Source organism: Castor canadensis, chromosome 13 (assembly GCF_047511655.1).
Source record: "Castor canadensis chromosome 13, mCasCan1.hap1v2, whole genome shotgun sequence".
Classification (NCBI taxonomy): Eukaryota; Metazoa; Chordata; class Mammalia; order Rodentia; family Castoridae; genus Castor; species Castor canadensis.
In genome coordinates, this window is record NC_133398.1 from 4635262 (window position 1) to 4662558 (window position 27297).

Sequence of the window (27297 nt, forward strand, 5' to 3'; positions counted from 1 at the left end):
CGCTAATGGACGGAAGTGACACACGACTATTTCCGCTTCGCCAACGGCAAAGCTTCCGGGTTGGGAGAAAGGTGGCGACGTTTCAAAGGGTAGGTTGAAAGTGTTTTATTAGTTGTTTCAGGTTCTTTTTGAACCTTTTGCTCGTGTCTGAGTCAAGCGGGGGGAGTTGGGTGGGTGGTTGCCTTCATTTTCTGGGAGACCTGCGTTTGGCCTCGAGGCCTCCAGGACTGCAGTTGGCGCCTCCGTCCGCTGCCGCCCCCGCCTCCACGCGGGAACCGAAGCGTGGGTCTCTGGGAATGATGTTCAGTTCTTCTCCTCCTGGCTCCGGGGCCAGGCTCGAGCGCTGGCCTTACAGGGAGCGAAGTGTACGCCCGAAAGACGGGATAAGTGCGTTTCCGATCCTCGGATGGGGACCGAGCACTGGGGGAACCTTTTTGCAGCAAGACCGACAGGAGCCCGGTCGTAAGAGGCCGAGCGCATCGCAGCAGCAGCCCTAGCGATAGGGAAGCGGCTGCGTTGTTGGGAAACTACAGGCACAGAGGGAGTGGGACCCAGTGAAAGAATTCCCGAGGTCCTCCCGAGAAAGTGACTTTTATACTTAGGCCAATTGGGAGGTAGAAAGGCAGCGCTTTTGCAAAGTTCTTGAGAGGAATAAGAACTGAAGGTGTTCTAGGAACTGAAAGGCCAGACATCGTGAGAGTGGGTGTTAGGAAAACGCCGCACATCGCACACAAAGGAGGCTCAGGAGAGGTTTCTCATGTCCAGAAGTTTAATAAGCAGGCCGGTTGGCCGAGAGAAAATGGCGCAGCAGCTTCTCTCGGCGGGTCTGGCCTTAAGTAGCATTTGGAGAAAGCAAGGGCAAGGGATGGACAAAGAGGTGGTGGGGAGATAAGAGACAGTGGTCTTTGATCTGCAAAGGATGAGACCAGCTGAGGGAGCAAGGTCTAGGGGCAGGCAAAGGGAGGTGGCGGGAGATAAAGGCCAGTGAGCTTTGATCTGCCGCAGCTTAGGCTGCAGAAGGGGCAGTTCTTATCAGTGGGCATGAACTAGACCAAATCATGAAGAATTGAAGAGCCTTGTAGGTCTGTAGGATTTTTACTTTGCCTTTTTTTTTGTGGGGTGGGGGGCAGTACTGGAGTTTGAAATCAGGGCCTCACGGTCCGCTAGGCAGGGACTCTACCCTTTGAGCCACACCCCCAGCCCCTACTTTGCATTAAGAATACCGTGAAACCTGGCATGGTGGTGCATCACCTCTCGGGATGCTGAGGCAGGAGGATCATGAGTTCCAGGCCAACCTTGGTTACATAAGACTGTGGAGAGAGAGAGAGCAAGAACGAGAAAGAGAAGAACCATTAAAAGCTTTTAGCTGAGCCCAGCGCCAGTGGCTCATTTCTGTAATCCTAGCCACTCAGGAGGCAGAGATCCTTATCTCAAAAATACCCAATACAAAAAAAGGCTGGATGAGGCTCCAGGTATAGTGTGCTTGCCTAGTAAGCATGAGGTCCTGAGTCAAATCATCAGTACAAAAGGTTCCACTGAGCTGGAGAGACCAGTTTAAGAAGTGTTTACAGAAAAGAAAGAAGGAAAGAAACTGACAAAAGAAAGGTAGGCTATTTAAAGGAATCACCTGCTCTGTTCATTGTTACTAAAAAGGTCCTTAAATATGGGCCTGAACTGTGTCTATTGAGTTTAGTGGTTTTGAAGGTTGTAGGCATTCTAACTGAAGCAGTCTCAAGGTGACTGGGGTGGAGCTGCAAACGTGCTAGAAGTGGATAGATATTGGGGAGGTGGAAGCAAGAGATTCACGTTCTATGCCAGCAGACCCTGTGTTCACCTGCTGCGAGTGAGAGAGAAGAATTGCACTTAGAAGTTCATAGAGGGGCTGGCAGAGTGACTCAAATGGTAGAGCACCTGCTCAGCAAGCATGAAGCCCTGAGTTCAACCTCCCCTGCCCCCCCTCGCCAAAAAAAGAAGTAGTAGTTCATGGCAGTGGAGGAAGTTTGAAATAATTATTTCAAGAAGAGTCCGAGAGTGAACTGTCTGGAACAATGCTGTCTAGAGAAATAGGACACAAATGTAAAATTTTCATTAATGTAAAACAAATTTGCTAATTTTAAATTAATAAATTTTTACAATACATAATTTAAAATTTGCTGGTAGCTACATTAAAAAACTTTCAAAGGAAGAGGTGGAATTAGAAATTTATTTCACTTAACCCACTATCCAAACTGTTATTCCAACATTAAGTCAGCATATAAAAGATACTAGCCAGTTGTGGTGACACATGCCTGCAATCCCAGCACTTGGGAGAATGAGAAGAATTGAGAATTTGAGACCACCTTGGGCTACATAGAGAGACCCTGTCTACAAAAAAAAGAATAAAAATTTAGATATTTTACTTGTATTCTAAGTCTTCAAAATCCAGTGTGTGTTTAACAGGGCACAGTATGACTACCAGCCACCATGAAACAGCACAGATCTAGAGAAACAGCTTAGTTGCTGGCCACATGCAGGTCCCAGCTGTAGTCAGGAACCAAGTGTTTAGAGTGGTGCCTATTTGCCCAGGTGTGAGTTTTTTCTCCATCTATTCTCAGTAACCCAAGGGTAGCCAAAGAGAAGGTATTAATTCATGCAGAAAATATTGAGCTCCTCCTGTGAGCCAGGAACTGTGCTTGATGCTGGGGCTACAGTGGTGCATACCACAAAGTCTTGCAGGACCCTCCCTGAATAGCAGTCAACTGCCAGCACTCATTCGTGCTGTAGCCCAGACCTCAGAGAGGTTAAGGACTGGCCACCTGAGTCTGTGTGGTAGTGCCCAGCTGGGAAACATCAGGAAGAAAGCTGAGGGACCTGCCTTATATACAATGTTCTTTTTTATCCCTGCCTTCCAGCCACACAGTTCTTAAAGCTGCTGTTGGCTACCCAGTATAAATTAGATGCCTTCTTTCAGGCTAGAAAGCCCAGAGATGCCAAGAATAGCTCCAGGCTTTGTTAGTGAAAACAGCAACTACAGATCAGATAGGTGCTAAGGAGAGGAAATAAGAGTAGACTTTCAAATTGTGAACCACATAAACGTATCACTTAGTTAAGGATAAACAGAATCTCAGAGTTGGAACTTAGAAGCAATACAGAGCAAGCAGAGGAATATGAAGTACTTGCAGAGTTATATTTTAACCATCTCTTTGGTAAAGTACATATCTGTTACTATATTATTTACTTACTTAATTATTTATGTGGTACTGGAGATTGGGCCCAGGGCCTTTCCCATGCTAGGCAAGTGCTCTACCACAAGCCACATCCAAGCCCTTCTGTTACTGTACTTAAATTCCAAAATATATGTGCCTTGTATATATATGTGCCTTTGCAGATATATTCCAATAAATGGACTTTTCACTCTGTTGGGGACTCTGGCAAAGTGTGTCCACCTTCTTGTACAAAGAGCTGAGCTCCCTGCCTGTGGTCTGTGGATATTTGGTGTCCCCACAGTGAAGTGCACTTTGGAGCTGGCCTGCTAATGCAGGTCTGGGACATGGCTGCTAGGTGGTGGCAATACAGAGAGGGACAAGACATACAATCTGCCTTTCTTTCCCTATAGAAGACAGACATTAAACATTCAGTTCAATAATTGTTTATTTTTAAATTACAGTTGGGATAATTGCTAAAAAATGGAATCAAAGTTTGCTGTAAAAGTTTGTCATTTGAGCCAGGAACTGGTGACTCACTCACTTGAGAGTCTGAGATCAAGAGGGCTGTGGTTTGAGGTCTGCCTAGGCAAAAAGTTAATGAGACCCCCATCTCAACCAGTATCTGGGTGTAGTGGAGCAAGCCTGTCATCAGCAGCCTACAGGAGAGGCTGAGTTGGGGAAGGATTGTGGCTCTAGGCCAGCCCAGAAAAAAAGTTTGAGAGACTCCATCTCAACAGAAAAAAGGTGGTCGTGATGCACATGCCTGTCATCCTAGAACAACAGGTAGCATAAAATAGGAGGATTGCCTTCCAGGCTGTCCTGGGCATAAAGTGAGACTATCTCCAAAATAACCAAAGGACAAAAAGGGCTGGTGGTGTGACTCAAGTAGTAAAGCACCTGTCATGCAAGTGGGAAGCCCTGAATTCAAACCCTAGTATCACAAAAAAAAAGAAAGAAAAAAAAAAAGAATACCATTTGAGCGGGGCATCGGTGGCTCACGCCTGTAATCTTAGCTACTCAGTAGGCAGAGATGAGGAGGATCATGGTTCAAAGCCAGCCTGGGCAAATAGCTTGCGAGACCCTATCTGTAAAATACCTATCACAAAAAAAGGGCTGGTAGAGTGGCTCAGGTCAATCCCTAGTACTGTTAAAAAAAAAAAAAATACCATTTGGAGAATGAGCCCAGCCCAAGGCAGCAGGGAAAATTTTTTTGAAGAAGTTATCACCCAGCCAAGTACTGCAGGACGGCAAGAAGTCAGAGGCAGGAGGGTAGGAAGCAGCAGAGGTCATTCCAAGGAAAGCCAAGGAGAGGATGAGGGCATGTTTGAAGAACCCAAGCAAGATGTGTGTGGCTGGAGCCCAGCTAGCAAGGAGAGAGGTCAGAGACAAGGCTGTGAGGGGTGCAGGGCACTGTTGCTATCTGTGAAAGTCTTTTCCCCCTACATCATAAAGGTAATGGGACTAGGCAGAGTAGATTATAGTGTATATTTTGAATAATATGTTACGGAATTTATAGTTAAGACTCCAGGCTTGTCATTTGTCTTACAGTGTTTACAGTGATTTCTTCTCTCCCAAGGCTAATGTTTAAAATGTGAAAATAAACAACCGTTGTCACGATTCCCTAAAGGAATAGAATGGAAGGAGAATCAAGCAGATTTGAAATCCATACTCCAAGTTTTGACAAGAAAAAGAAAAAGTATTCTGTATATAAGGAAAGACCCCGAAAACGTGCCCAGGGATATTTCAGAGACTCCTCCTCAGCAGGTGACCAGCCTTACGTAACTAAGAAGAAGAAGAGGAGGAAAGATTTCCAGCATCTCACCTCTCCTGTGGAAAAATCAGAACTCTGCGATGAAACTGAAAAGGCGAACTCTACGCACAAAAAGAAGAAAAAGAGGAGAGATGTTGTTTGGGGAGTAGATGAGGAAACAGGTGTTGTACACGTCCTTGTAGATAAAGAAAACATTGAGAACATGTCAAAGAATTTTACAAAAGATGTGGATGTTGTTTATGTTGCCGTGAGCAAGGAACCAAAATCAGAAAAAGTAGGCAAAGCAGATAAACTGTGTACAGTTGCTAAGTCATGTCAAAATGAGTCAGAAGAACTGCATAACGAAAATAGGGGAGAAAAGAAAAACCGTCCAAGGACAATTGCATCCTGGGATGTCACACAGGAAAGCCAGGAGGCAAGCATTGCCCCTCCCCAATCAGAATCGCACATCCAACAGTCCTTGCCTTCTGTGGATCTCAAAGGTGAAGTGACAGAACTACTAGTGTCTGCTGGTAAAAACAAGTCTAAGAAAAAAAGGAAAAAACTGTCAGATAACCCAGAATTGGAGACATTAGCTATGCCTGAGAGTTTTGGTCACACATGTCTTGAAGGGTCACAGGTGGTTAGAAAGGTTGGTGGGACTGGAGAAGGAGGCGATGTACTTAAAAGGGTCAAGGGATCCAACAGGAAAAAGAAGTCTAAGAAAAGGAAACGTGTGTCTGCCGAAAACGCAGTAGCAACTGGTGATGGTGTTTCAGAGCTTGATAAGAACACTGAGCACACACTTTCTGACTCACTGGAAAGCAAGGATGGTACCATGATGGAAGAAAGTGTGAACCCCAGGCTGCAGAAGGAGAGGACCCAGGCCTCCCAGGCTTGTTCAGGAGAGAGGTGTGTGGAAGAAGTGCAGAGGTAACGTGCAAATGGGGTGCCTTCTGTTGGGTGGTATGTATTGTGTGGATTCTGCCTGTGGCCTCTTTACTCAGCATGTATATAACTAAATGACAGAAATCATAGACGGACTGTCCACATGCAGTCATGTGGACATTGAATTGAGCAAACTGGGCAGGTAGCTTCATTTCTTCATGAATAAAACAAGGTACTTAGATTTTCATTGAGAGCTACTCCAGCCCTTAAAGTATGAGTAAGTTTAAAAGACATTTTAAGACCCCCATAGTCTCTTAATTTGTCTACGTGCATATATATAGAAGTAAGGAAGGATTAGATGTATTACAATTCCACAGAGCAGAAAAAAGAACTTGAGTTAGGATTCTCACTAACGTAAAGGAATTTATTATTATATAAGTATATATGTTATACAATCTGATGACTTAATACAAGGATTCCCCCCACATACTTTATCTCATAGTTCTTGGAACTCAGGACAGATTTTCTTCCCATTTTTGTTCAGTGACTTTCTTACATTTCTTAGACTTAAAATAGTTTTCCATGAAAGTAAATGAAGGGACCATGTCAGGTGGTATTGACAGTAGTTTTGGCTCACTCACATTGTCCTCTGTGCTGTGGTATTGGAGACATTTTCAGAACACTGATCACAAGGCAGGAATATGCTGGGACTGTGGTTCTTGACTTTCATTGGGCTCTTTGCCTAGACAAATGCAGGGTGTCTTTTTAGTTACCAGTCTGAGAAGCTCACTGATGCCTGAATCTGAACTGTGGCAGAGAACGCAGGGAGGAAGTGAGGGAGATGCATAAAACACTAAGCAAAGGGGAATGAGGCCTTCTGTAGCTGTAGCCAAAACAGCTGTAACTACCTAAACCCTAAACACTGATTTGGCTAATTCGTGACTTACGTTTTAAAACTTAACTCATTGGAAGGGTGGGGAGGTGTCTGATTCTCTGTGGGGATAAAAGAGGTCTTCACTTATTAGAAGGTCAGTATCTAAAACCCAAAAAGATGACAAACTGTAAGCTAATAATATCTGGTGGTAATAGGACTTAGCTTCTAGACCACCTCAGGACACGTGCACAAACCCACAAGTAAATTGCGTTACGTTAAAGGGTTTGAAAACCACAGACAGAAACCACACCAAGGTCCCGTCCAGCTTGAGCGCGCCCGTAGACTGTGAGTCATTTAGGAAGGATTAAAGGCTATCAGGTCAAGGGATGATCAATGCTAGCCCAGTTTCCCCTTAGGTTAGAACCTACAAACGAAGAAGAAGGCAATTTGGAATCTGCTGGAGATTCTGAAACAAGACCCTTCTCTGAGGACTGGAGGGATTCTGAGGACTCCGAGGTGGATTTGGACTTTGCCGTGAAGCAGCTCCAAGAGTTCATTCCTGATATAAGGGAAAGGGCGCCCACCACCATTAAGCGGATGTATCGGGATGACCTGGGGCGCTTTAAGGAGTTTAAAGCGCAAGGTGAGCTGTGGCAGGTGCCTTAAGTGGTGCTGCACTTCCCTGTGTGTAGAGCGGACAACTGACTGCTTTTATGCGTGACTGACTGACAGATTCACAGGGAGCTCAGCTTTCTGTCCTTCCAGAGTTGTCTGTTCTGTGAAGTTAACAAAATGAAGTACCTGGTTTTCCTCCTCTTGCACTGCTTCTGTTAGAAGAGGCGAGGAAGAATGGGGCCAAGGGACCAGAGAGTCCCCACACTGGGAACAAATCCTGGGAGAAAAGGTTGAGACACTAGCAAGGATACCGAAGCAAAATAAAATTAGAGCACTTAATGAATATTAACTGTGGATGAGTGTAGCTTCTTTCCTCAACATGCCAATGTGAGGGCAAGCTGGTTGACGTGGCATGGGCTCGAGTGAGACCAGCTTGCTCTCTGTTTCACTGTGTTACGAGGACCTCTCAGAAAATTTACCAGATTTAAGAATAAGCTACAAATCTAAGGCTGTGTACTACACATAAGCAGCATTTACTGAATTTCTTTTGTGTGAAGCCAAATCCACTGGTCATTGATAAAGTAAAAAGGAGCTGGGTACCTATGGCTTACACCTGTAATCCTAGCTACTCGGTAAGCAGAGATCAGGAGGATCAAGGTTCAAAGCCAGCCTGGGCAAAATAGTTTTTGAGACCCTATCTCAAAAAAACCCATCACAAAAAATGGCTGGTGTAGGCCTACACTCAAGGTATAGGCCCTGAGTTCAAGCCCCAGCACTGCCAAAAAAGAAAAAATAAAAAGTGACCATCAGCTTACAGAGCTGATCAATTTGAAGAGATCAGTTCAGAAACATAGTGTAAGTACTCCCCCACCCCTTTAAGAAAAAGCACTTGTGCACACCATTTATAGGGCAGTATTTAAGGATATTCTGTGTTAAAATTTTTAGTTATATATTTCATGAATAGTATTTTTAGAATAAATCTAAAAAGAATGAAAAACTGTTTCAATCTCCAGTAGAGGAAAAAAAAAAGAGAGAGCCAGAGCAAGAGAGAAATATACTATGTAACGTAGTTAATAAAAAAGCAAGCAAGAAAATATACTTTGTAACACAGTTAATCCCTGATGAGTGCTTCACAGAATGCATAGGAAGCAAATGTAAAGTGCACTGGCATTTGTCGCCCCGCCCCCAACATATTCACATAGAACATCTGCATTCTGTCCGCTTACGCCAGCCACGCAGAACACTGCCTGCAGGAAGTCACACAGCACAGGTTGGAAGAGCAACTTTAGCTTTTCTCCCAGTACTGTCTGGATTTTAATTGAATATGGGTTTTTCTTAATATAAACAGCTTTTAAAAACAGCTGAAGCAGGAAAAGTCAGTGTGTAGTAGGAGGACTGGGCAAAGAGGTGTGCTTAGGCTGACGAAAGAAAGGTGGAGCTCGCAGAGTGGGGAACGTCAGGTGCACCATCAGGGAGTCACTGGCTAGTCTGCTGCTCTGGAGCTTTGGAAACAGTATGCTTTTATTCATTATTGACAATACTACTTTCGCTCCTCAATCCTAGGTGTTGCTATTAGATTTGGCAAGTTTTCTGTGAAGGAGAATAAGCAGATAGAGGAAAATGTGCAAGAATTCCTATCCCTGACAGGCATTGAGAATGCGGACAAGCTGCTGTACACAGACAGATATCCAGAAGAAAAGACTACGATCACCAATTTAAAGAGAAAATATGCATTCAGAGTGCACATTGGTATGTTTAGAAGTGTTTTCCTTTTGACTACCCAAAGCCTTCCAACCTTAATCGAGATCCCCCTTGGTGAGTAAGTATTGTGCATGGTGCCTGACCTTCCTGTGCCTGCAATGCCTGGCTCCTGCTTCTGTGGTTATTAGATCCTTATTGGACCAGTTCGTGTCTTCCATGTCTGAAGGACTTTGAGTGGGATTCCTCCTTGTGGGGTGCTTCTGGGAAAGTTAGGTCATGAAGGTAGGTAATAATGGATCCGAGTGGAAGAAACCTCTTGAATTTAAAGAGGGTAATTTCACAGGTGTACTCTGGAATGCATGAAGGAACAAGATGGTGAGCCCTGTCAAGAATTATTTCTTCTATACAGTGGGGCAGTGAGAAAAGCGTAGTTTGGAAAGATTTTTGTGCACCTCTCTGTTGGCATACAACCCTCATCTTAGTGCTCCCTTTCTTGTAATTGGAATTATGTTAAGCTTACTTTGCTTGGAAGGGTCTTTTCCATGAACTGAGTAGACCAGAGGCCACAGCCTCCAGGTGCTAAGCATCCAGTTTGTAGCGGTCTCCAAGGCAGTGGTGATTGGGCACATCTCCCCAAGATACTCCGCATGGGGGATCCAACCTCAGCCCTGGGCAGAGGATAGTGGTGGTACAGAGGGCCGTGTGGGGTCCCCTTTACCATTATGACCAGGTCTCGTCAGCCACCATGCCTTCTGACTCCCGGTCTTCTAACTGTAGGTAAAGGCATCGCCCGGCCTTGGAAACTCGTGTACTATCGAGCAAAGAAAATATTCGATGTCAATAATTACAAAGGCAGGTAAGAAAAAGTCCTAAAGCTTGAGCTAAAACTTGTCTCTAGTCCTGGCTGATATTACAAAGCAGAATATCTGAGTACTAGATGAGAGTTTAAAAATCATGAAGCTTTTTACATTGAAGCCAGATGGTGAGTGTGTCTGGGTATGTCTTCAAGGCCCACTTCAGCTGCCAGCTCTTTAATAAATCTTTTGTTATCTTCTCTTTCCTAAATTCTCAGCTGTGTCTTTACACTTTGGTTTTAGCACTCAGCACACTTGTTTTCTCTGCTGTGTTATAAGCTCCCGGTTTCAGAACTTCTTTCCTAAAGTGATGTTCCTTTCAACCTTGGCACAGGGCTTTGGAGTTTTAGTAGATGTTTACAGGTAGAAGTAAAAACTAGTATTAGATCTTTTAAGTGCAGTACAGTACTATCGATGCCGAGTCCTAATGTTTTTCTTACTTTTTCCTCCCTTCTCCCCAAATAGAATTCACAATTATAGTTTGTGTCCAGTGTTCCAAAAATTTTTAAAGAAAACATAGAGATAAGCGTTGGCTATGGGTAATCTTTTTGTCTAAGGACAACAAAATAAGCAAGAAGGAAGCTGTTAGCTTCACTTCCCAGGGCCCCCAAATCAACTGTAGGCTCCAGTACTTGACCTCCCCCAGGAGGCAGGGTTAGGAAATTTGGTGTCTGCTGACTTCACTTAGAAACATACTACCTAAATTTCCAACTTAGCTATGACCTTCGTTTCTTTCCTTAAACCTTTACAAAAAGGAATGAGCTTGGGTGAGGAGAGCTCCCACACAAGACCTGCCCTGTCCTTTATCCCAGCCCCAAGGTGAGACCTGCCCTGTCCTTTATCCCAGCCCCAAGGTGAGAGTTGTGAATAGAACATTAAGAAAGCTCACTGGAGATTACATTTTAGGGTTTTGGGTGATACTGGGATTTAAACCCTGGCTATGCTTGCTAGGCAGATGCTCTGCCTCTTGAGCCACTCCACCAGCCCTAAAGATGACATTTTAAATTTGACTTAGAATGCTTTTGGCAAATTAATGGTGGCAATTGGAGTCATCTCTCTACCTGTGAAATTAAGCACAGAATGAACTTTTTGGAATAGTGAAAGTTTTTCCTTGTAATGACTCAAGCTCATTCATTTATGCTGCAGTATTTGTTTTGTGGTGATCATTTACCCTTAGAGTACTTTCTCCAACTAAAGGGTTCTTCAACTATGATGCAATGTAAGAACTTTTATAAATCTCACAGTGTATCCCCCGTAAAACAATAACATGGTAATTAAAAAGCAGAAGAAAAAAAAAGATTTTCACTGCAAAAAACACAGGAAAGCAAAACAAAAAGCATAGGAAGTTAAAAACCAAAGAAAAAGTTCTAAGGCTCTGGGGTGTTGGTGGTCTAGGCATCACTCCCCGTGTTGTACACTGAATGTCTCTCTTCCTCTTTTCTGTTGCTTCAGTGATCTTTAAGGGGTTTGGGTTTGTTTTTTGTTTAATTTTAGGGAGACTAACTACCTTGAGAGGAAAACTAATAAAATCTTAGTTCTCTTTACCCATGGAGAGTAACCAGTCTCTGTTTACCATAGTGCATTTACAGAGGAATTTCTGAAAACTCTAGGATATTGTTGTCCTTAGTAGTTCTGGATCACAACCACAAGAAATTGCTAATATTTGACCAGACCTTCTTTTCTATTACCTTATAATATCATAAACCACCCCACCATTCTGTATTAAGGTGTCGGAGTCTTAGGAGGTCATAAAGATTGCTTTTTCTTCACTTAAATATTTAAGGTTTTTAATCTCAAAATCCATAGTGCTTCTTTGTTATTTTTGTAGGATTAATGCATTTTGAATCTCTTTAATGTTACATATTTGTGCTAAGCCACTTATATGTTCACTGAACATCTGTTGTCTGTTGGGCATTATGGATGCCATTCAGCAGCCGACAAGGCCCCTGCCCTTGCAGACTTCCCAGGGCTGTGCCGTCCAGTGCACACCCACCAGCCTCACCTGGCTGCTGGACACTTGAAATGTAGTTGGTCCAAATTGCAGTGTGCTGCAAAAGTAGAGCAAACACCAGATTTGGAAGGCCTGTTACACATTGAAGAATGTGGACTACCTCAGTACTTTTCATACTGATGATGTGTTGAAATGATAGCATTCTTAATTGGACAATATATTTATTTTGCAGTGCTGAGGAGGGAACCCAAAGCCTTGTACATGCTAGGCAAGTGTTCTACCACTGAGCCACATCTCCAGCCCAAAGAAAATAAACTCTTAAATTAGTTTCATTCATACTAAATGGAAATGATTTTTCCCACATTAGACAATTTAACATATCGGAATGTTACATCACGTTGTTGAACAGCACTGGTCTGGAAGAGAGGACGTAAAGAAGGGAGCCCATAGCTGCCTACCAAGGTCCCATTCCTGTAATCCTAGCTACTTGGGAGGCTAAGATTGGGAGGATCATGTTTCAGGGCCAGCCCAGGCAAAAAACATTTGAGAGACCCTCATCTAAATGGAAAGAAGCTGGGTGTGGTGGTATGCACCTGTCATCCCAGCTATAGCAGGAAGTAGAAAATAGGAGGATCGAGGTCCAGGCCAGCTTGGGCAAAAAGCAAGACCAACTCTAAAATAACCAGAGCAAAAGGGCTTGGAGGAGTGGCTCAAGAGGTAGAGCACCTGCTTAGCAAATGCAAAACCTTGAGTTCAAACCCCCAGTACTGCCAAAAACCCGAAAAACAAAAGGAGCCCTTAAATTGCAGGCTTTGACCAGTGCAGAAAAGAGAATCGCAGCAGGACCCTTCAGCCAGTGTCCAGGGCACCCCTGTCTGGAGGGCACCACTGCAGTCACTGTCCTGTTCGGTGGAGGAGGACCATTTCCATCGTGGGTACTAGGACAGCTCAGAGACTGCTCTGGCTGTGGTGAGGCAGCCAGACCTCTGGCAAGAGGTAGATTGAAAGGCAGCAGCAGGAGGTCAGGCCATTGGTTGGATGGGACTTGGGTTTCCTTATGGTCACATTCAGCTTTTCTCACAACTACAGTGTACTGCCATGAGAGTGCTGCTTCTAATCTTGTGCTCATTCAAACATGAGCACACTTAACTTCTCTCAGGTACAGTGAAGGAGATATGCAGAAGCTGAAGGCATACCATTCCCTGCACGGGAATGACTGGAAGAAGATCGGGGCGATGGTGGCCCGCAGCAGCCTCTCCGTTGCCTTGAAGTTCTCCCAGATCGGCAGTCGTAAGTGGCCTACCTCTCATGAGACAAGCCGGACAGGGTCATTCAGCCCGCTGTGGGCCAGAGCCCAGCGATCCCCGCAGGCCCGTCCTCGGAAAGCATGCCTGCATTTAAGCCTTTCTGTCTCGTTCATCTCACTTCCCCATGTTCTTCCAGAGAAACCGTGCACCCTTTGTTCACTAGTCGAATTCTGGCCACACTTCAGTTCAGTGACTTGCAACGTGACTGTGGTGGCAGTGGTGATGGTGTCACTGATGCTGTGGAAGCTGCCAGCAGGGAGCTTGGGCACAGGAGCACTTCCTCATGGTGGCCAGGAAGGCTTTGAGAGGAGGCATGCAGTTGGCGAGTTAAGAATCCAAAAACAGCATTGGTGACCTCTTGCCTCTTTTTCTCCTCTTTCATAAAGTTTCTTGGGTTATAATCTTCACATTAAAACATAGAAGTCTGCTTTGAGAAGGCAGTCCTTCCTTGGGGTGCTGTGGAGCACAGCTCACTCTAGCCACACAGGGAGTACTGTGCGGCCAGTTCTTCACATTTCCAACAAGGAAAATAAACAAATTAAAAAGAAAGAAAGAAAGAAAATTCAGCTGGGTGCTGGTGGCTCACACCTTTGTAATCCTAGCTACTCAGGAGGCAGAGATCAGGAGGATTGCAGTTCAAAGCCAGTCTAGGCAGATAGTTCAAGAGACCCTCTCTTGAAAAAACCCATCACAAAACAGGGCTCAAGTGTTAAGAGCACCTGCCCAGCAAGTGTGAGGCCCGAGTTCAAAACCCAGTACCGCAAAAAAAAACCATTGTTTTTGGAAATCTCTTGACTTTTAAATATTTATCCAAATTGCTATTGTGGGGAAGCATAACACTCCATGGGCCAAACCAAAACTGCAGGCTGCTGGCTTTCTGAGGACTCCATCATGCTTAGCATGGCTCTGAGTCTCTGGTGAGACAGGGCCAGCCGTAGGTGCCTTTGACACTCACCCAGCTTCCGGAATTCTCAGATTCTCAGGTCCTTCCACCATCAGGTACTGGGGTGGAGTCAGGGTGCCTATTGATGTCAGGCTAGGAACTCTTATGTAAGTAACACAAAGTCACTGGGTAGGTGTTTTTCCCCCCATTACATGTTTGAGAACCTGACAGTGTCATGCAGGAAATACTGTTCTAAGAAGAACAACTGTTTTGAAATTTTTGTTTTTAATTTTTTGGTTTAATAAATGACTTCCCCCACCCCATGTGGTGCTGAGTTTTGAACTCAGAGCTTTGTACTTTACCACTGAGCTATGCCTCCAATCACCAGATTTACTATTTAATAATTTCTGTCTTTGGGGGTTTTTGTTTTTTGGGTGTTTTTTGAGACAGGGTCTTACTTGAACTTGATCCTCCTGCCTCAGCCTCCCAAGTGCTGGGAATATAGGCATGTACCCTGCTGCCCAGCCTGGCTTTGGTTCTTAAAAAGAACCCATGGCCATGTCAGTAACTCCATTTTAATTTACCTGTGATTGTGTTTAATCATTTTAGGTTTGTTTAATCAAGATATCACCCATTGTTTTCTGAAAAGTACCTGATTTATCATTTTTTAATGTTGCGTTTGAAACCAAATAGATTAGCAACTGCAAGGCCATCTTTTTTTGTTTTTGTTTTTGTTTTTTTTGGGGGGGGGTCTACAGAAACAAATCGTGGTACTTGGAGTAAGACAGAAACCCAGAAACTAATTAAGGCTGTTGAAGAAGTGATTCTAAAGAAAATGTCGCCCCAGGAGTTAAATGAGTTGGATTCCAAACTCCAAGAAAATCCTGATCATCGCCTGTGGATCGTTCGGGAAAAACTCTACAAGGGCATATCGTGGGTAGAAGTGGAAGCAAAAGTAGAAACCAGAAACTGGATGCAGTGCAAAAGTAAGTGGTAAGTTTTGAAGCTTCTTATGTAAATTTCTGTTTCTCTCCCTGTCACACTTTCTCTAATTTGTGTAGAGTGGGTGGAGAGGGAGGTTGCTAAGAATATCTACATAACTGCTCTGAAACACTTAATGTCAGAAATGCTCTTCTCTGTCCACTGCTCCTGCCGCTTCACTATCAGCATCTGATTTAAATGAGCTCTTTACTTACCCTCATCAGAGACACATGCAAGCTGCTGGTCTGAGGCGTCTCCATGTGGGAGGGTGGCTAAAACAAGGTACTTCTCTGTTTGCAGCATTTAAGAAAACCATGTGAACCTAACACTCAGAAGCCCTGAGCCCAGCAGTGGTCAGGATAGCTCTGCCTTTTTTATTAGCTTTCTAGCTTGGCGGGTCCTGTGTCTTCACCTGTCATGCTGTTAGCTATGTTCCTCAGTACCACAGAGATCACTTCTGTCCTTGCCTGGATGTCCCACTAAAGCCTGACTTAAGCAGTGGTTCTTCATGCTGTTCACCCACATCTGGAGCACAGAGGCACTCAGTGATTCTTGAATATCAAATAAGAGTGAAATGTAGAGCCAAGCATTGTGGTACATGCACTCAGGAGGCCAAGGGGGAGCTCCAGTTCCAGGCCAGCCTGTGCTACGTAATAAGACCCTATCTCAAAAGACAACAAAACAAAAGAGTGAGATCCAGAGGAGGCATACTTTACATTAAAAGCAGGCTCCTAGATTATACTGTCTGTGTGTCTTTCAATTCTGCTGCGGGGTGTTCAGGGTTTTTGTTTTGGAATATAGGGCAACCCAGGTCCTTGAACTCGATCCAGCTATGTCTCCAGCCCTGTCTTTCTTATTTTAATAAGACTCCAGTCAGGGAAAGAAACCCTAAAGAACAGATAATGTGAGGGGGATAATATGGAGAAGCAGAGCCCTTTCTACCCTTATATTTTAGGCTAAAAAGTGGGAATGGGTTCTGAGCCTCAGCTGAGTGATGACGTCAGCGTTGGAAGGGAGAAGTGGTTAAGGGCAGTACTGTTGCAGAATCCACATAATAGGATAACATACAAGATGTATTTTTTTTTTCATTTTTCTTTTATTATTCATATGTGCATACAAGGCTTGGTTTATTTCTCCCCCCTGCCCCCACCCCCTCCCTTACCACCCACTCCACCCCCTCCCGCTCCCCCCCTCAATACCCAGCAGAAACTATTTTGCCCTTATCTCTAATTACAAGATGTATTTTTTAATGTGAAGAGAAAATTGGGAAACTTGAGCCCTGAATTTACATTTACCATGTCTGCATTGAAATGAGCTCAAAGTAAACACAGACGGCTATGAGAGAGAACAGTGCCATTGTCCTTTGTCGGGAGTGCGTGGAGAAGGGCTGATGGGTGCGCTGTTGGTCCAATTGGGACACATTTTGCTGTGAGGTCGGCCTTGGGTTAACTCTTGTAACTAGGTCAGAGCTTCCACAAGGACATCAGGCAGCCCTGGCCCCCAGCCCTTTGCTCAGCCATGAGCAGGATCATCAAATCATTTCTCTTACTAAACTTGCCCCATTCTGTGTTCTAAAAGGTGGTGGTGGTAACAAGAGCAACGTTTGACTGTTTTATTATTTATTCCTTCCCACTTCTTTTTCAAGTAGGTATGTTCTCGATGGTGGCGAATGAGTTGAAAAGTTACAAGTTGACTCCAGCTGGGTGCCAGTGGCTCACGCCTGTAATACTAGCTACTCCGGAGTCTGAGATCGGAAAGACCTCAGTTCAAGGCCAAATAGTGCAGAATAACTAGAGCAAAATGGACTAGAGGTGTGGCTCAGGCGGTAGAGAACCTGCTTTGTGAGTGCCTACTTTGCAAGCACAAAGCCCTGAGTGCAAACCCCAGGGCTTCTTTTGGTGGGTACCCAGACCCATCAAAAGAAAAAAATTAGCTCTGAATGAGGACAATTTGTATGAGAGGAATACTGGAAATTTTAACAGAAGAAAAATTTTTAACTGAAAGTAAACAATGTTTTTCTTTCTTTTAACATAGGATGGAAATCCTAACCAAGAGGATGACTAACGGGGGGCTTGTATACCGTGGAGTCAATGCTCTTCAGGCCAAAATCAACCTTATTGAAAGGTACAGAAATAGAAAGTAATGCTGTTTTAACTGGTTTCTCTCTAGCCAAGTGGTTAACACAGTAGGGACTGTGATGACATTGCACTTTCCACACATGTTGCGAGGGACATGTGACCTCTAAATCTGTTTACTTGTCCTAATGAGGATGATGGCAATGAGAAATTCCCTAATGACTGTACCCAGTCAATGTAGTTAATTTAGACTTTGACATTTTTACTGTGGATGTGAGCTATTTCTGTCCATTGGAAAATGGAGGCAGAAATTCAGACAGAGCCCCACTGCTCTGCAGCAAGTTTGCTGGTGTCACGGTTGCTTGGTCTTTGGTTTTGTCCTTGAGTTCCTGACCCATGCAGAGTCCTCCTGAAGTGTTCTGAGCAGGAGGAGATGTGGGCCTGTTTTGTGAAGCCTGCAAGTCTGGTGGGCCTGGACTCACATTAGCCAAGCAACAGCAAAAAAGCAGCAGAGACCTCCAGGCTCTGGCCACTCTGCCCAGCTTCCCTCTCCCTGCCCTGTTCCGTGAGCCCTGCTTTAAGCTCACTGGTCTGCTTCCTGAGTCTCTGTACTAGTCTGGTTAGCTGTGCCTCCACTTTTTCTTCCCTGGTGGAGAGACAGCATAAACTAGCAGATCTGAGGATTGCATCTCAAGTCAGGCAGGCCTGGGGTCCAGTGTTTGTGCCACATGTTACTCATGACATCTTGAGCCAGTGACTTAGTCTCTCAGCCTCATTTCCTGGTCAGTAGAATGGGGTTGAACCTCCACAGGTGGTGCTGAAGGTTACTGTAAAGAAGTAGTGCACAGAAAGATGTTACACAGTGTCTGTCACGTAGTAAGGACTGGGTACACATGTGCTGTCACAGTGGGTCTGTGTTATTGACACATCTCAGTAACTCACTCAGTGACCTTGCATGTGTAATAAGGGGGCTGGACCAGGGCAAAAGCACTGGTGTCTTCCAGCTGTTACTATTCTGTGAGTTCATGAAGATGTATATCCTGCTGATTTTTCTTTTTTTTTTTCTTATAGACTGTATGAACTCAATGTGGAAGATGCTAATGAAATAGATTGGGAAGATCTTGCTGGTGCCATAGGGTAAGACTTGGTTGTTTAATAAGCTAATTAAAAGATAGACATGACTCTTAATAAATGACTACCCATCACATTTCAACAGGACTAAAATGCATGCTATGTATGGAATTGTGTATAAGCAGTAGTTAAAATTAATCGTGTTGGCAAGAAAATCAACTTGATGTAATATAGAGTAAAAATTAAGCTGGGCACTAGTGGCTCACACCTGTAATCCTAGCTACTCAGGAGGCAGAGATCAGGAGGATCATGGTTCAAAGCCAGCCCAGGCAAATAGTTCACAAGACCCTATCTTGAAAAAAACCCATCACTAAAAAGGGCTGGCAGAGTGGCTCAATGTGAAGGCCCTGAGTTCAAACTCTAGCACTGAAAAAAATAAGTTTTAGAGCAAACTACCTACAGGCTCTGAGCTGCTAGATCAATGAAAATTTTCATTTCACTCATTAATTAATTTCATACCATTAATTGGATATATTTTTCACTTTTCTTTCTGTTTGTTAGTTTTTGGTGTCATGTAGTTTGTCACACCCAAAATGCTTTTGATATAAATTTTAGGGAGAGCATAATACCTATAGCATCCACTTAGCCCATTTACTCAGTTTTCAAGTGAAAATAATTGTAATAGGGAAGCATGGCCATACAAGCAAATTGGCACTGGGAGGTGACAGAGGTGAGGTTGTAAATACTCTGCTTTAGTAGTAAGGAAGAAAATTATGTCAGTACCTACCCTTATCTAAGTCTAAGTGTTAGGAAATCAAAGGCCCAGAATTAGTCTTGGTGCCATGTTTGAGCACCTGTCTGGCAGGCATTTTTTTAGGCTGTGAGACACAGAGCATTGAACAAAAGCCTAATTCTCCACCAGAGGAGTTTCTATTCTGTTAATACAAACCTAAAAACCCACAACAAAGTGTATTGGCAATAATGATGGTGCACTAACGAGAATTTACTTATCCTCTTCCTTTATACCAGGCACAAAAGGTAGTGGTGAAGGAGGACTCTAGCACTCACGTTCAGTTATAGCTGAAGGAGAATGAACAAATCAGCTGCTTCAGAACATGGGTACTAAAGGCCAAGTTCAGATAGGGTGGAAGAGATGGGTGGTAACAAGACATTTGTGTCTAGAGAAGGTGGACAGACCACTGAGGAGGGGTGATGAATGGCAAAGCCTTAGCCAGGCTCATTTGAGGGGCTAAAAAGTGGCCAGTGTGGTGATGGCAGCGGTAGAGTGGGTGGGTCTGCCGGGACCAAGACTGCCACCCACTGCAGACACACTGAAGACTCCAGAACTGCAGGAGTCCCACTTCTTTCTCTCTGTGCCCAAAGTGGAGCTTTGTAAACTCATGGTTTCCGAGCTCAGTGGTTCTCAACCCAGCTTGCACACAGGAATCATCTTGGGAACCTTTTAAGAACAGCAGTGGGGCCAGTGAGGTGTGGAGCTTAGGTGTCAGTTCTGTACCTGCTCCCAGTCAATCTCACATGCTGCCAGTGCTTCTAGAACTGTATTCCAGTTAGAGATTTTTAATGGTGTGTGAGAATGCAAATATGGAATTGAACATCACACCCCCACCCATGAGGAAAATGGACTTGACTTTGTGCTTGGTTTTATGTTTCACTTTTTGAAAAGGAGATGGATTGCATGGTCCACAGTTAGAGAAGAGCCCCTCCTCCCACACTGCTCAGCCTGGTGTTTCACGCACAATGGCTGCAGGGTCTGACCCAAGTTCTCATTTTGCTAGCTAATGCTGTTTATTCACATCTCATCTCCCCCTTCCCCATGAACAAGAGTAACCAGAGACTTTTCAAAGAACCAGCTGCCAGTGTGCTGATCCTCTTCAATCAATGTCTGTATGTCTCTCTCTCTCTCTCTCTCTCTCAACAAGGTTTTGCTGTGTAGCCTAGGCTGCCTTTGTACTCAGATCCTCTGGCCTCAAGCCTTTCGAGTGCTGGGATTATAGCTGTGTGCCAGGACACCTGCTTCTTTTCTATCCTTCCTGCAGCTCTTTTTGAATTTATTTTGCTTGTGTTTTCAGCTTCTTGAGATGGGTGCTTGGTTCCTCTTTTGTTTCAGTTCCTTCCTAATACACATTTAAAGTCACATGTTTTCCTCTAAGTTCTGGTGTATCAGCAGTGCCTTCTTTTTTTCTTAGCTTTTCATCAGGAAAAGTTTAGACATAAAAAAATTGGACCCCTACGCCTTCATCACCCCTCTTCAGTGACTGTTAGCATCAGCCAACCTTACTAAAATTCTGCATCCACTCCTTGAATTTTTTTTTGGTAGATTTCCCATACTTAATAGCCTTGGTTCCATTCAAAATTCAGGTATTCCCTTTGAGTAATTCCATTTGGAATTGAGTTAAAAAGTTGAGAATAGATTCACACATAAGTGAAGTAACTGTTATGCAGAACAATCTGAAGTAGTGTTTTTACTAGAAAGCCAACTGCCCACTGGTAGAGTGCTGGCCAAATAGGTGTCTGCCTGTATAATGAAATCCTCTACAGCTCAACACAGGGTGAGAAAGCTGTTAAATGACGGTGCGCAGAGAGCTCCGGGTATAGTCTTAGGTGGGGGACACAGTGCGGAACAGCGGTTGATACACTAGTGTTACACAAACACATAAACGTGTGTTTTTGAAACCTCCACTCTGTATACTGTGTATGGGTAAATCACACCAGTCCATCCCCACTGGTGAATGACGTGTGCAAAGTCTTGTAAAAGCTTCAGAGCTAGCAAGTTGTAAAAGCAATACAAAGGACCCCCATGCCCTTCACCCATAATTAGCCATCATTAACATTTTGCCACATTTGCCTTCTCATTCCTCTTTCCTTCCTCCAAGGATGTCAGGCATGTTTTTATAATCATTTGATAGTTAGTAATAGATCCCATGTGCTGAACAAGGATGTCGTTTATATGAGGATAGTATAATTAAGCATCAAGAAATGCAACGTCATCACAATACCGTGCTCTGAAATATACTCCAAGCCCCGTGTTGTGGCACTGGCCTGTAGACCCAGGTACTTGGGGTGCCCAGGCAGGAGGAGCTCTAGAGCCCATGAGTTTGAGGCCAGTCTGGGCAACAATGAGATCCTGTCTCAAAATCAGTCATACAATCAATGATCATCCACACTCAAATTCCTCCACTTGTCCCAATGATATCCTTTATAGCATGTTCCTTGAGACCTGAGGTCCAACCCGGAATTACACATTGCATTTACTTGCCATGCCTCCTTAGTGTCTTTTAATCTGGAAAGTTCCCTTGCCTTTGTCTTTGATGACAAATTGGAAGAATTCAGACTATTGTTTTGTAGAATGTACCTCAGCTGGCGTTTGTCTGATGCTTCCTCTGGATTAGATCTGGATTGATTGTCTTAGTCAGTGTGGTGTCTTTCTCACTGCATGCCAGCATGGGGAACGTGATTCTTGTTTGGTCATTTGGCTAAGATGGCAAGGCATCTGCCACCTGAGAGAACTGGGTTTCCCCAGGTGATTGGAAAGGCTGTGGGAGACATCCAGAGACCCTGTTCCTCTTCAGGCTTCTTTCAGTAGTCTGCATGTGTTTCTCCCATGTTTCTCATCTGAGGAGCAAGAGTGCTCTGACTGCCCTCTTTCACTAGCTCTCTGTTTACTCACACTGTGAGCCTTTGCTGCATAGTTTCTGCATTTCCAGACACTTCCTGCTGTTGACGAAAAAGGCCAGTACTCTTGTTATCTGAATTTGTTGCTCTGTAAGCAAGAAAGGTTCCTCTAAACAAAGCAGATTGTTGAGTTACGGGGCTCAGGGGCTGTCAGACTTTCAGCAGATGTTGAAGGATGGGTTGGTCTTTAGCTCTACACAGGGAATGGTGTAGTGAGGCGCTGCGCCCTGGCTGATGGGCAAAAGTGTGGCTCCTGGTGGAAGCTGCCATTTATCCATCAGCAGAGGTTGAGCTGGTTCTGGTGGTCGGTTTACCATGTGGATTGCCACCAAACAACAACCCACCTTTCTCTTTCTTAATCTTGGAGATTTGGGGTCTTTTTGTGAATCATGGCGACAGGCTGTGGCCCCGAGCACTTTCTCTTCTGGTTCACCTGAGGGGTGGACACTCACTCTTCAGGATCATGGGTCCCTGAGAGCTGAGGGCATCAGTGCTTTGGAGGAGTGCCCCTGTATGCACCCCATCACCTTCCCCGCTTGAGGATTCATGTCAACAAAGCCCTCCCTTTACACTTTGTATTTTAAAAAAACAAAAAACTGATGGCTTTATTATTTGTTTTTGTGGTACTGGGGTTTGAACTCAGGGCTTTACACTTGCTAGGTAGGTGTTCTCTACCACTTAAGCCACTCCACCAGCCCTCAAGCACTTTTTAAATACTTGACATTGGTACTAGATTTTTGTGTGCCTGTGGTGTCACTTCAGATCACAGTTTTTTATTAAAATGGGCTCTTTTATGATTTCAAGTAAAATCTGTTGTTAGCTCTATTTTGGTGCTAGGAGTAGAACCCAGTGCCTTGCACATGCTAGACAAGCACCTGCCTTTGCGTTGTGATAAACAGGAATGTATCTGCAGGGTAGTGGGCAAGAGCGTAGATCTGGAGGCACAGCTCTGCTCTTAGGTGCACCTCTGCTTCCTCATCTCCAGATCAAGAATAGTGGCTCCCTCTTCAAGTGCTCGTGAGATCATTCATTAGTGTGCTTGGAGTCCTTGGGCGGGGCCAAGTACAAGACAGGCATCAGCACGTGTTGGCTTTGTTACACTTTGTCTTCTCAAATAATAAGTTAAATCATTCTAATTTAAATCTCTACTACCAGTTTTCTTTCTTTGTTTTTGATTTTTTGATATTAGGGATCAAACCCAGGGCTCCATGCATGCTAAACACACCCTCACTGATCACCCTTTTTTTTTAACCAAACGAACAATAGCAGCAATAGGTTTTTCATCTTATTTCTATCACTCATTTATGGACACGATGATGTCATGTTCAGGATGACCTCATCTTTAAAAATGTACTTATTAGCTGGGTACAGTGGCTCAAGTCTGTAATCATAGCTATTCAGGAAGCAGATATTGGGAAGATCATGGTTTGAGGCTAACCTGGGCAAAAAGTTCTCAAGACCCCATTTCAATCAATAAAAGGCTGGGTATGGTGGTGCATGCCTGTCATCCCAGCTTTGTGGGGAAGCACAAATAGGATTGCAGTTGAGGCTGGCCCAGGCATAAAGTGAGACCCTATCTCAAAAATAACCAAAGCATAAAGAACTGGGAACATGGCTAAAGTGATAGTGTGGCCTGCCTAGCAAGTGTGAGACCCCCAGTACCACACTGGGGTAAATTTTTAACTGACATTCTTTATGTTTTCCTTTCTAAAGTGACGTGCCTCCATCTTATGTTCAAACTAAATTTTACAAGCTGAAGGCTGCCTGTGTTCCCTTTTGGCAGAAAAAGACTTTTCCAGGTCAGTATTACAAATATTTGCACAGTTAAGCACAGTGTGTGGTGCCTCATGCTGGCTGTGTGGTTGACTTCTTGGAACCTCAGCTTCACCAATCCAAATGTGACTATCGACAAGCTATAGGCTACCTGACAGGACTCTCAAACAGACTGAGTGATGACAACTGTGTAAACTGTGGCGCTCCTCGGAGAGTGGCCGGTGCTGCCCGTGCTGCTGCCCATGTGCCTGTGTGCACGCAAACCACGTGCCCACAGGCACACACCACCTCACACACACCTCCAAAGGGAGTTTAGCATGTCCCTGTCCTTCTTTGTAGCCATTTATGGGGGTCAGACATGTAAGTCCAAAACTCGTGTTGTCAGCACCATGGGGGAGCTTGTTAAAAAGTGGCATCCTGGGCCTCATCCCAGACCTGGGCCCAGGTTGAGACCAGAGTCTGTAACAAGCTCACAGCCACAGCTCCTGCAGTCTGCCCGGAAGCACAGGTCAGAGGACACTGTCCCCTGAAGGGTGATGACATTGGACTTCATATTCAGCAGATATCACTGCCTAGGATTGCATCCCTGTAACCCCGTGACCTTGGCAAGCTTCTTAAGGTCTTTTATGCCTCAGTATCTTTATTGAAAAATGGGTTAAAAGTAGTGTCTGCTTACACCTGCCTAGCAAGTATGAGGCTCTGAATTCAAGCCGCAGTGCCTGCCTCATAGGATTGAATAAGAAAACAAGTAAACGAATCATAGTATCGTCGGAATCTTATATCCTTTGACCTTGAGGTTTTAGACAAGTGATTTCAAGATTGAACTCCTTTCTGTAGAGATCATCGACTACCTCTATGAGACTAGTCTGCCTTTGCTTAAAGAAAAGTTAACAAAGAAGATGGAGAAAGAAGGCACTAAAATCCAGACTCCCTCAACACCCAAGCAGGATTTCCTGTTTAAAGACATCTTTTACTGCGAAGACGACAGTGAGGGAGAAGACATCTCAGAACAAAGTTAAGTTAAGGTTACTATTTGTCCTTTTTCTTTCTTTGGTTGCATTTTTATACGTTTTGTGTTAGCTTATCACTTCACTACGACGAAGTACCTGAGATAATCTTATAAAGAGAAAGGCTCATTTTGCTCAGAATTTTGGATGTTCTATTCCATGATCCATGGCTTTGGGCCTGTGGCAAGGCAGCACATTGTAGCTAGAACACATGGCAGAGAAAAATCCCTCACTTCATGGCTAGAAAGCAAAACAGAGCCAGGTGAGGGCAACCCATAATCCCCCTCAGAGCACACCCCAAAGTGACCTGAAGTCTTTCCAGTGCGCCCCCCCCCTCCTTCTTAACCACCCTGGGGACCCAGCCTTTAACATGGGGCCTTTGGGGGACACACCAGCTCCAAACATTCGCAGGTAAGGAAGCTCTTTTCAGTACTGGTGCTTAGTACAGAATGTGCAATGACCAGAGGAACGAGCCTAAAGTAGCTTCCACTGAGGAGCATTGAAAATGTATTAGCATTCATCCTAAAGCATGCTTGAATGTGAGAGGAAAGCATGTGAGTTGATTTTGATACTTTTATATCCTTACGTTAAAAACAACCACACTTAGGAGCCCATAAAACCAAATTGCAGCAGAGAGTAGAGTGGCATCCTGCGAACCTTTCAGTACGTGGGTTCCACTATTTGCACACTTGGCAAAAAGGAGAAGGTTGAGCGTCTTTGTAACGTGCGCCATTGTGCCTGTTCTTCCAGTGCCAGGTGTGTGTTCACTCAGTGCAGCTAACCTCAGATGGATGTGTGGATCTGCTGTGCACCTCATCTTCCTGACTAGGCGGCCTTGGCCACATGACTGCATCTCACCTACGGTGTCCCTCAAGGCAACTCTGTCGGTGCTTGGCTGCTTCTCTGTTGTTTGTAGAAGAACTGGCTCCATTAGGCTCATTGAAAGAGGCCATTGGTCTTGGGCACAACTCCTGTTGAAGTCTGTCTGTCTGACACATACACACACACACACACACACACACACACACACACACACACACACACTGCTTTTTCTCTACTATTTGAGCCACACCCCAGCCCTCCTGGGTACTTTTGAGGCTCCTCTGTCAGTCAAGAAGTCAAAACTACTACAGATACTTCAAACAAAGCAGAACTTACTATATGGATTTAAGTCACATAGATTGCCAAATGGCAGGCCAGGCATGGAAGCTCACACTTGTAATCCCAGTTACTCAGGCAGAGATTGGTTAGGATTGCAATTGGAGGGCAGTCTGGGCAAAAGTTAGCGAGACCCCATCTCAGCAAACAAACTGGGTGTGGTGGAGCACATCTGTGATCCCAGCTATGTGGGAAGGGGTTGGGGGAAGTTCATGGTCAACATCTGGCTCCCAGTGAAAATCATGAGACTGTGAAGGACTAGGAGTGAGGCCAAAATGGTGGAGTGTTTCCTAACAAGTGCAAGGTGCAAGGCCCCATATTCAACCCCAGCACCCCCTCCCTCCCTTCTCCCTCCCCTCCCCCCTCTCCCTCCCCTCCGCCCTTCCTTTCCCCTCTCCCTCCCCTCCCTAACAAGTGCAAGGCCCTGTGTTCAATCCCAGCACCCCCTCTCCTCTCCCCCCTCCCCTCCCCTCCCAAAACATTGTTAAATTGAAGCTGGGTGAGGTGGTGCATGCCTGTAATCCTCGAGCTCAGATGAGGCAGGAGGATCACAAGTCTGAGCCCAATCTGGGCTACACAGTAAGTCTGTCTCAAATTGTTAAAGTGATGAAGGAAGGAGCCAGCAGGGAAGAGTGAATAGCTCAGAGACTGCAGAGAGGCTGCTGTGGCCCCTGCATGGCTGCCATTGGCCCTGTGTACCTCCTGGCTTCGTCTGCCCCATAACTCCCAGGCTGTCTCCTGCTGCCGCCCTTGCAGTGGCCTTGCTCCCGTGTCCCTTCACCAGTATGTGCCTCCACCGGAGCCTGTGTCTCCAGGGGACACAGCAGCTTCTGTCCCTCCTGCCTTTTTATCTCTCACGGGGCCACCCATTAGCAGAATCCTGTTGCAAGGTAGTCTGGGAAATTGAGTGTTTAGGCTCCCGGGCCTGTCTGCAGAGGAGAAGGAAAAAGGAAGTGTGGCTTACGCTCTGCACAGCGAGGTCTCGCGCTGTTCATCTAGCACCGCAGGATGCTGGCTAGTGAGTCTGCCACTGTGGGGAAGAGCACAAACAAGTTGCAGGAGTCTCTGCCACTGTGTCCCCAGCAGCTCTTGCAGGGCTGCTCAAAGAACAGACAGTAACTATTCAGTAAATAAGTGCATCTCTCCTCTGCAAGCACCTCTCCCCCACTCAGCTCTGTGCTAGTAGTCCAATTAGGAAAGCGGTTTGGTAAGATACACCAAAACTTAAAGAATGTACAGATTTTGTGACCAGTGATTTTACTTACAGGAATTTGTCCTAAAGGAATAAAGAACTAATGTGTAAAATGCCATGTTTATAATAGAAAATAGAAAAGGATAAATGTTCCTCAATAGGAAATTTGTTAAATTATGGTGTATTTCTAAAATGGAATATTATGTGGTAATTAAAAATGATAATGATAGATTTGGTTGACATAAAAATATTTTAACTGAATATTTCAGAAGAGTATATGTATTTTCTTGATTTTGTAAAAGTGATAAAAAAAAATAAAGGAAATTGATTGTGTACACA

The 27297-nt window shown here is 44.6% G+C and overlaps 1 protein-coding gene across 4 annotated transcripts; it reads left to right on the forward strand.

Moving 5' to 3' along the window:
* Positions 1 to 27297, forward strand: Ttf1 (transcription termination factor 1). 4 transcript variants are annotated; one of them, XM_020161586.2, is made up of 12 exons: positions 1 to 89; positions 4762 to 5868; positions 7114 to 7340; positions 8876 to 9061; positions 9791 to 9869; positions 12978 to 13108; positions 14767 to 15001; positions 17024 to 17113; positions 18136 to 18201; positions 23542 to 23627; positions 24439 to 24626; positions 25359 to 27297. In XM_020161586.2, exons 2-11 carry the CDS (start codon positions 4820 to 4822, stop codon positions 24618 to 24620), a joined length of 2331 nt encoding a protein of 776 aa, XP_020017175.1. In that variant the 5' UTR covers positions 1 to 89; positions 4762 to 4819; the 3' UTR covers positions 24621 to 24626; positions 25359 to 27297. The 4 variants fall into 4 exon arrangements, 3 of the variants coding, with proteins under 3 accessions (XP_020017175.1, XP_020017176.1, XP_020017177.1); XM_020161587.2 differs by having other exon boundaries at positions 4762 to 5847; XR_002212239.2 differs by lacking the exons at positions 23542 to 23627; positions 24439 to 24626; positions 25359 to 27297 and having other exon boundaries at positions 14767 to 14994.